Raw genomic sequence first — 10,264 nt, 5'->3', positions numbered from 1 at the left:
CATATCTAACAATACGCCTTTTGGTTGCCTCATTAAAAATCTTGTAAGGAAAACCTAGTGGGACAAAACCTTATGAGGAAAAAAGAGTACAACGCATATTAACTCCCCCTAATGAGAGCATCAATTCACGTCCTTGAGCCTTCGCATTCCAATCTTGTGCACTAGCTTCTTGAAGGTTGATGTCGGCAGAGATTTGGTGAATAAATCAACCATATTAACTCCAATGAATATGTTGCACCTTGAAAATTCTCGCTATCACATTATCATGCTTATAGTTATAGCAAGATACAAATATGCACAAATTGCACTGAGAAAGTGGTACTTAATGTCAAGAATTGTATATGCTTTAAGCAACTTAAATCCTTCATGGATTGTCGTATAAGTTAAGTCATATAAGCCATCTAAAGAGACTTTAGATGTATATCAAGTTTTCATGTCATGCTAGACATATAAGATATCGAAAACTGATTGCACATACCATTGACTTTATACTTTCAAGTATTTGAACAACATAAACAAAATTATATGTCTTTTATATGAAACCAATTCTATTCGAATTGTGTATCGTCTATTTGGCCAATATTTTTGTATCTGTCTCGACGGCCTTAAGATCCCCATCTATACTTAGCGCTATGATAGATGTCGTCGACGAACAATTTATATCGATTCCAATATTTTTTTCATAAAGACATAACATAGAGATCTCTTCATTCATATATTCAGGTACCTGAATCTCCCATAAGATTTTATGAAGTGTTATGTCATGTGATTTTCTAGATCACTTGCCTCCTTATTATAATCACTTTGATCATTTGCTTATCTTCTTTATCAAGAAGTTCTATTTAAAACCGATTTGTCTATACGCTTTAAGCGTACCACAGACTTTGTCCTTCTAGGACTTAATATGAGCATTTGCAATGAGAATATAATTACTTTCTTTGGGTCAGCAAATGCGTATGGAATGCTTTGCAATATATTGCAAATGAATTATCCTTTTATGAACTTCAGGTTCATATTATCCTATTCGAGGATCTATATGTATAAATAATAATTCATTCCATGTAACATTTTTCTCAACTGCTGTATCTTGTCTCTCCCTCATGTTAGAAAAACTAACTTGCTTCCTCAACTTTGGAAATCCATCTTTGTGCATTATGGTGTTAATGAAAATATACACCACACATCAATAATAATAAGATAAAATTATTTGGCTCCTGACCCTGATCCACTTGTGAGGGGAGAATGCAATATACTTTCGTATATAACATATATCAAATTGATATATATAACTTTATTCTTATAAGCAATAGTTTAGCTATTAAGTGGAGGCACTCAATAAATTATTTTGCTAAATCAACTGTGATGTAAACCAACTTATCAAGATAAACATTCTTGAGTAGAAAATCTGGAAATTATGCTCGAAATTAAATTATTGAGCAAGTTACCTTGCAAAACATCATATTACGGGTTAATAATAATCGCACATGTAACCATCTCATAGATGCATCTTATGTGGTATACATGGCAAGTGAATGAGACCATATTCACTTTTGATATTTCCAGCGTTTATGAGATTCAATCCCAATTTTAGTTGGTCTACTAATTAATGAGAACAAGCAACCTAGGAGAATTCGTAAAGAACTTTCTAGTTCTTTAATGTTTACTCATTTGAATTCTCTTTTACTTTTGCACATCATACTTAAATTAATATGACTAAATCAGCTATGCCAACTGGATATCAATAAATTTCAAGTTTATTATGATATGAGTATTATATCAATAAAGGTCTACTTTATTGTGGCATTTTTTTATTTGTGTAGTACAAACTGAAGAATAAAGCGGGTAAATTTTCACATACATATTACTCCGCTACAAACTGTAGTAATAGAAGATATTAAATCTTTCCTTTATTTATAGTCTCAATATAATCAACTGCTTTCGCGTGTACTTTGGAAACTGAATAAGTTTCTTTGAGACTTACTACAACACAATACCTTATTGGTAATCAATTGTGTTTCTCCAAAATAGTATAATTGGCTCTTGCAGAGTTCTCAATTAATTTTGTACTACCACATATTCATCAACATCAATATGGTGAATATCTATTTTAAAGAGAAAGTTATACCATTATGGTAATGGTCAAAATTATATGCAAGATATATTTCTTGCATTAATGTTATTCTTTAATAATCACATTACCAAAATATTTTGGTGTGCAATAGGTACGTAACCAATGATCATTCATGCCATAATAATGACATTATTTTCTTATATCATCTCAAACCTCCTTCTAGAGGTGAGTGTGGTATATTCACTACCACTAGCACGTTCATATTCTTCCAAGAATGAATATGTATTCATAAATTAGATGTTGTCATATTTACATCATGAATGGACCATAATCATCTATATGTGCTTTATAAAATCTCATGTCAAATCGATGACAAATATTACTTTTACAAAGTGAATAATTATTTTGAGAATTCTTATTGTTCTCATTACCACAATGATGACGATTATAATTTCGTCTATTGCCACGTCCACATCCATTGATACATTCATAGTAATAATTTTTGTCTTCTTTCAGACTTATCACATACTGCTATCACATTCTCTAAAGGGAATGAGAATGGAGCAAATTCAATGGGACAGGTTTTGAATTCTTTGCCCATAATCATACATGAATTTGATCATGACAAGGCATAGAAATTTTATCACTTTGGGTGGTTATAATATCTTTCAAACTCCATTAGAGTTGCAATCAAAATATATCGTCTTTGCTTGTATTTAAAATCAAATTATAGAATGTCAAGAATTTGAAAGAGAAAAGTAAAATACTTACCTTAAATCCAGAATTTAATCATGAAGGAAGTTCATAGAATAATTGACAATCATTATGCTCAATCCCAAAGCTTCTACTCAATTGGTTAGAGTCTCGTGCTGATAACGTGTTATGAAACAATAAAAGAAGAAGAGTATTGCAGAGAAAAAGAGAGGAAATTCTTATTGAATTTTGGGATGATTTACAATGGAATAGAACCCTTTATTTATAGGGAGAGGTTGACTTAGCCACCAAGTAATAAACCCTAGAATCTCTCTAAATATAGACATTTACCATAAATAAAATTCTATTCATAACACTTTTTACAAAGTAGTATTTTTGTATTTTTAGGATTCGAACCTTAGACCTTTAAGTTAACGGTGAAAAAATCTTATATTCATCACAGCACAATACTGGTGAAGGATGGGTTAAGTTCAGTGTTTTAAAAGGCGGGGCGTGAGGGGAGGCGTTTTGCCTCTGCCGAGGCGAGACGTAAGCCTTGAGACATGGGGCGTAAGTCCCACAAATCTTTAAATTTTACTAATTTCAAGAATTTTAAGATAGTATAAAATAAAAAATAATTATAAAAATTACATTAAAATCACAAAATTATGACAAATAATCTATTTAAAATATTTATAAATTATAATTCAACTATACGAAAAGTATGACATATATCATAATATGCAAATTAGCTGCAACGTCGTTACAACTCAAACATAAAAAATAATGTATTCAATACTAAATCTTATATGTATCGCCTAAGAAGTAATGAATCTTGAAAGATTTCGATAATATAATTAGATATTTTTCTTAAAATACTCCTTTTATTTAATATGCTTACTATTTGAAAGAAAATTTATATAAAAATATAATTCACAATTTAAATATGATTCTCTAGCATCGTTTATTTTTAAGTTTCAACAAGTTAATAAAGTGACACATAATTCACCATACAATACCATGATAACTAATTTTTTGTAAATAGTTACTGGCTAATACTGAGCTATTAAGTAAAAAGTATTGTATCTCATATTATAAAAAAAATTATGGACTATTATATCGTAAAGACATAACAAAATTTCATAAATATATACTTTTTAAATGAAAATTTTATTTAAAATTAACTATCATAGCAGTCTTAGTGGATAACATGCAATAATTTTTATTTTAATTATGACATAAAATACTCGCAACTCAATGATTTATAATTAATAAAAAAGTAATTTTGAATAGTCAACGATTTATAAAGAAAATTTGAGGATTTACAAGGTTAGTTACATATAATTGCATAAAGTTTTATTAGGCGAGCGCAATACGTTGGGCGTTGGACGTGTCTGGGGCATAAGCCCTGATGGCGGAGGCGTAAAGCTCACGGAACTAAGCCACACACATAAGCCCAGGGGCGTTTTACGAGTGCTCCGCACCAAAGCGAGCCCCGGGCGAGTCCCAATTCTGCCTTTTAAACCAGAGGTTGAGTTAACTTCTCTGGTTAGCGGTGAACTAGCCCCATTCCTTATCCGTAGGTGATATTTTTTTCAGTTGTAGTACATTATTAGTAAGACAATTGTACTGTTTAATCTTTGAGGTGGTTCATGTGTCTCACTTCAGATCCTTGCTTTCGTGGTGTACTCAGTTGTTGATTAGCATTCAGTTATATTTATGATTAATATATAAATGGCAATGTTATTGACTTATTGTGTTGTTGATGAATGAATTAAAATAAGCACAGATTATGCATCCAAGGATGTGGCCTAATGGTCAATGAAATGAGTTGAGAACCGTTAAAAAAAAAATCGTTCAAATTCAGCTGAGGCAAAACACTAGGTGTTTTCTTTCCATTTGTCCAAATCTTGATGAACAAAGTTCTCCAGATACTCGTACTGTTGGTAAATAATAAGTATCCTATGAAATTAGGCGAAGTGCGTATAAGTAGGCCAGATACCACGGCTATTGTTTGGTTTTGGATAGCCATACATTTGGCATGCTTAAGCGTCAGTACCTAAGACAAGCTAGTTGAAAATAAGCTGTATAAATATACTAGAATGCCAGTGAATTTATCCAACAATGATTGACGAAATCTTGGTCAACCTTTTATCTTTTTTTTTTCTTTTTTATAATTATTTTTTTCCTGATCAACCTGTTTTAGAAATCAATTAAATGCAAATTGGAGTGAGCTGAATTTAGATGATTTCCTATCTTCATTTCAAACCAGGATATCATCAAAATATGTTCCTGATCTTAATGACCCAAAATAACAAGAAAAGATTTACTTTCCAGCAAAAGTATTAAGTTACAGAACTTACAGAACAGATGCTACTATCTTAGCAGCTACTGTTAGATATATACTGCATGCATATATTGATATTCTCACTTATAAATATGCCGGTGCGTCGAGGACTTTTCAGAGAAATATAAACATCAATTCATAACATTATGCAGCAACCAAGAAACAAAAATTATCATGATTTACATTCTGCACGAAATCATTCGCATGCTGGTTTCGTGTCAAAGCTGCTCAAGCAGATTGCGAAAGCTTGGAAGGCAGATAGCGGGTAGCAGTAATCCATGGTGAAGATGTCTTTTCCGATTTTGCCAAATTGCAATATTACTGTTTCTTGTACTGCAGCTGGTATATTCTGAGAAGGATCAACTGCTATCGCTAGCTGAAAATTTTTCACAGACGCCACTGTAACACGGCCTTTAAAATTTAGGCACCAGCACTGCAATTGTTCATGCCATCTAGGGGCCTTGTTTTTTAGCACGAGTGGCTCTCGAGAAGGCACCGACACTTTTGAGGTTGAAAAGCCAGGCGAGCTGATATCTACAGTTGGCTCCTTCGTTTTTGAGACTGATGGGGGAGATGATTTCTCGTCAAAAGATTGTGGGAATGATTTAGGTGCTGGAGCGCTGCCTCCCTCTTGAATAGAGGAGAAAGGGATAGAATGCATGGCGCAATGCATTCTCCTAGGTCCTCTTGTTCGGAGAACATTGAGTTCATAGTTAATGGCGGCGACACTGTAGTTGCACGCAGGTACTGTCGGGGATACTTGCTTCACGTTGAATCGTCGACTAAGTCGACCGCGATGTTGAATTGCTGCATCACTTGGGGGTTGGCTATCATATACGGTGAACTTGGTCCCAAGAAAGTTAGATCTGGTCAAATTATTTTGTAAACTATTAAGACAAAATGAAAGGAAATAGAAGCTTTTCTTTTTTCGACATTCTGAAGGTTTAAGCTATGGAAATATAAAACAGTTTGTGGATACTCGCCTCAGTTTTCCAACACATGTACTGCTAGCTCGAGAAAAATCATCCGCAACCAATGAAATTACAAAGTCTGTGCTTGTTGCCCTTCTGGTCCTTTTGGCAGCCAGCAATAGCTTATCGCTTTCATCCTCAGCTGTCATGAAGTAACACATCGGATGTGAGAACATTAGACCACTAACACTAAGAAGAAGCTATAAAAAAGTTCCGCTCTCGTTCTGCATATTAACTTGAACAATGTCTTCTATCAACCTAAGTATAAGTTATCCATCAAAATACAACAACAACATATCCAGTGTAATCACACATTGTGGAGTCTGGAGAGGGTAAAGTGTACGCAAACCTTACCCCCCCAAGGTTGGTTTGGGGGGGGGAGTGGGTAGAGAGGCTTTTTCCGAAAAGTTATCCATCAAAATACCAATCAAAAGTTATCCAACAACATAAACGTCATAGAAACTTATAATCTTAGCTTCATTGATAGGTTAAATTCACAAGGTGGATCTTGAAGCTGGTTCCAAGGCAGTACAAGCATAGAACAAACTCGTAAATTTAGAAGACAAATTTCGTTCACTGATCAGCTATGTAGGTAGATCTTAAAGCTGATTCCACGGCACACAATCATTGAAGATGATCTGGTAATATTCAAGTGTCAAAGAACAAAAGGAGCAAGGTCAACAGAAATGTGTGACTTACATGGAGTCAAACCAAAGTAGAGGCGATAAACAGAATTGGCTCTGTCCCGTTTAATAAAGCAATGAATTGGGGATTCACGGGGACCCGGCTGTTCCAAAGAAGAAAAGGAAAAAGAATGATCTCTCGATTTTACTTTTTTGTAATTGGCAATAGGAATAAGATAATCGTCGAACAGATTAAGGCGAAAGAATACCTGCTTCAGTGAAATGGGGAAAGTAAGCCTACCACATTCCTCGGGAGTCTTGACAATTTCTTTAGTAACTTCCCTCCATGACTTACAAACAGAAGCACAAAAGACTACAACGGTCCGAGCAGGCCACGATGTCTCACTCTCTTCAACCCTGCGGATAATATCCAATAGCAATTCTGATGGTAAATTTGCCCATTGGCCTTGTTGATCGGGATCAAAATGTGACACATCAGGTGCTATATGTGATCGGGTTCTGTTTCGCCAACGCCTTCCGTCCATTCCCCTCCTTGATATACTCCCTATCCCATCTTTCATCTCCCTCAGCTCACGGAAAATGCTCTTAAACGACATCTCTATTTATCACATTAACAAGCGTTTCCTACAATGGAATGGCAAAAAGTTTAGAACAATCAAAAAACAATTAGAACAGTAAAAAGGGCAGCCCGATGCACTAAGCTCTCGCTATGAGCGAGGTCCGAGGAAGGGCAGGACCACAAGGGTCTATTGTACACAGCCTTACCCTGCATTTCTGCAAGAGTCTATTTCCACGGGTCGAACCAGTGACCTCCTGGTCACATGTAAGCAATTTTACCAGTTACGCCAAGGATCCCTTTCAACATTTAGAAGGGTGAAAATGAGAATTACTTTGGCCCCGTTCAACGATCATGTTCCTGTTTATCAAGAAAAACTTTCAAGAATTTATCCCTTTTGACTACATACACTGTTTTTAACTAGCAGATCTGACACTACTAGGTTTAGCCTCTATTAGTCAACGATCAACTGTGCCTTAATCCCAAACAAAGTTGGGGACGGCTAGATGAATCGTCTACACCGTTTCGCTCTATTTGGGTCCAAATCCCTCCAATGCACATGAGGGGAAAGAGTCTATTTGCTCAATTTCTAGCACAGCTCTAGAATAAAATAATTACCCCATGATGAGCATTGAAATTAAGTGAAAAAATAGATATTTTCTCCATCTCTAGCACAGCTCAAGAATAAAAATCAAAACTTTATTAGGAAATCAACTGATCCCAATACAAAAATTGAGCAAAAATAAAACACTCACAATTTAAAATACCCATCTCCACAAAGGCAAGTAGATATTTGCACAATTTCTACCACAGCTCAAGAATAGAAAAAATAAAAAATTAAACTTTATTAGAAATTAAATTGTTCCCTGTTCCAAATTCAGCAATAATAATACACCCACAAAGGCAACTTAATACAAAATAGAAATAGAAAAATGGGGCTCAGATCTTTAACATGAAATGAGAAGAAAGACAAAAAAAAAAAAGGAGAAAAAGGCCATAAAAATGAAAACTTTAAATCCGGAATGAAAACTTTAAACAGAAAACAGAAAGAAAACACCAACAAAAAACAAAAATGGGTCTGAAATAGGGGTAAGAGAAATAAGAAGAAAAAAGTACCTGAGAAACGGGTTGCGAAAAAATTATAATATTTGATGAGAGAAAGCTCAAGAATGTAGAGATCTCAAGAACGGTAGATTAGTTATTTTCCATTCTGAGGGTTCTCACATCGCCGGAAACCGCCAGTGGCACCACCAACTCCGCCGTAATATCTGCCAACCCAAGTTGAAAAGCTTTCCTACGTGGTATGCAGCAAAAAGTTGAAAAGCAAAAAATTTCCCTTTAAGTCAGAGACTTTGAAGTTTGAACCTAGGAACTCCCCTCATTATTATTCTTTTTAATCCACTGCTATATTATTACCCGCGTACAAACCTTTGATTTGAGTTATTTGATTTACGTGTAAATAACTTTAAAATATTAATCTTTCAGATAAAATTTATATATAATTATTAAACAAATATTAATAAAAAATAGAAATTTCTCAAATCTCTTAAAATTACTCATAATTTCTTGTCCATAATGCATTACCCATAACTTAAAATTATCATAGTCTTGTCCGTTACTTCCATTATAATACATTATAAATAAAAATATGTTTTTTTTCTTGTAGTAAAATGTTTTATTTACTTTTATTCTTTTGATCTATTGTTCATATTAATTTTTAAATTTATCATATTTTTTATAATACCTATATTCTTATCTTTATAATTAATTAAGATAAAGGCGTTATTTTTATCTTTCAATTTATTTATTTTTTAGATTTTATTAATTAAGATAGGGCAGACAATATTTTTACAAAAATATTCACTTTCTTTTCATTCAGATTCAAAAAAAAAAAGTATTAGTATTAATATTATCTAAATTGCCAAGTGATTTTATAGTAGTTTGTCACGTGGCTTAACCACAATGCAAATTTTATTCATTATTGTTTAAAATACTTTCTCTTCTCAAAATTCAAATAAGTCTTATTCTTCCAAATATTTCTACGTTAAAATTATTTATTTATACATATTTTTCTCTTTTTCTTTTAATTTTTTAAATTATGTTGTCCATATTAATGTTTAAATTTATCATATTTTTTATAATACCTATATTTTTATCTTTATAATTAATTAAGATAGAGGCGTTTTTTTAATCTTCCAGTGTAATTTTTTTAAAAAATTTATTAATTAAGATACGTCAGACAATATCTTTACAAAAATATTTACTTTCTTTTCATTGAGATTCGGAAAAATATGTGTTAATTTAAATTAAGTATTAGTATTAATACTATCCTAAATTGCCAAGTGGCTCTATAATAGTTTGTCACTTGGCTTAATATAATATATATAAACACTCACACACACACTTTCTCTTTTCAAAAATCAAATAATTCTTATCCTTCCATATATTTCTACATTGAAATAATATATATATATATATTCTCTTTTCTTTTAATTTCTTTTAATAATTTATACACACATATATTCTCTTGGAATTTAGTTTATAAATTTTTTGATTTTTCCAGAAGTTAACAATATTACAAAAACTCAATGTCAAATTAGGAAAAAGAATGTAGTCTTCAAAAAAAAAAAAACTTTCGATGTTACCCTTTCAAATATATATATTTCTTGCAAATAACCCTTTTAAATGCCTAAAATTAAAGTGACAAAGTAGTTTTAATAGGATTTGCAATATCCCATAACTTTAAGCATTTATTAGTCCAATTAAAAATGAAGATTTTTCAAATCTTCGAATGTGATACAAAACTAATACATTATATTTTCTTCTTATCCTTTTAACTTTATCCTAAGTCTTTCCTAAATTATTATTTATTTTGTCTTACTTTGCTATGTGTCTTATTCTTAAGACGCCACTTTATTTTATATTTTAACACACTCCAAAGTATAAATAGTCATAAATTGTCTCAATTACGTCTTTTTATAT

General features: G+C 32.4%; 1 protein-coding gene across 2 annotated transcripts; it reads right to left on the bottom strand.

The window, feature by feature from the left end:
- Positions 1–5,076: 5,076 nt before the first annotated feature.
- Positions 5,077–8,668, bottom strand: LOC104249246 (tubby-like F-box protein 5). Of its 2 annotated transcripts, XM_009805633.2 has the most exons (6): positions 8,399–8,637; positions 7,492–7,642; positions 6,975–7,350; positions 6,782–6,869; positions 6,095–6,224; positions 5,077–5,977 (listed from the first exon to the last, which is right to left on the bottom strand). In XM_009805633.2, exons 3-6 carry the CDS (start codon positions 7,320–7,322, stop codon positions 5,308–5,310), a joined length of 1,236 nt encoding a protein of 411 aa, XP_009803935.1. In that variant the 5' UTR covers positions 7,323–7,350; positions 7,492–7,642; positions 8,399–8,637; the 3' UTR covers positions 5,077–5,307. The 2 variants fall into 2 exon arrangements, with proteins under 2 accessions (XP_009803935.1, XP_009803929.1); XM_009805627.2 differs by lacking the exon at positions 7,492–7,642 and having other exon boundaries at positions 8,399–8,668.
- Between the last annotated feature and the right edge of the window lie 1,596 nt (positions 8,669–10,264).

This window comes from Nicotiana sylvestris, chromosome 9, assembly GCF_000393655.2.
Source record: "Nicotiana sylvestris chromosome 9, ASM39365v2, whole genome shotgun sequence".
In the NCBI taxonomy this organism is placed as follows: domain Eukaryota; kingdom Viridiplantae; phylum Streptophyta; class Magnoliopsida; order Solanales; family Solanaceae; genus Nicotiana; species Nicotiana sylvestris.
This window is presented reverse-complemented; position numbering and strand designations above follow the sequence as displayed.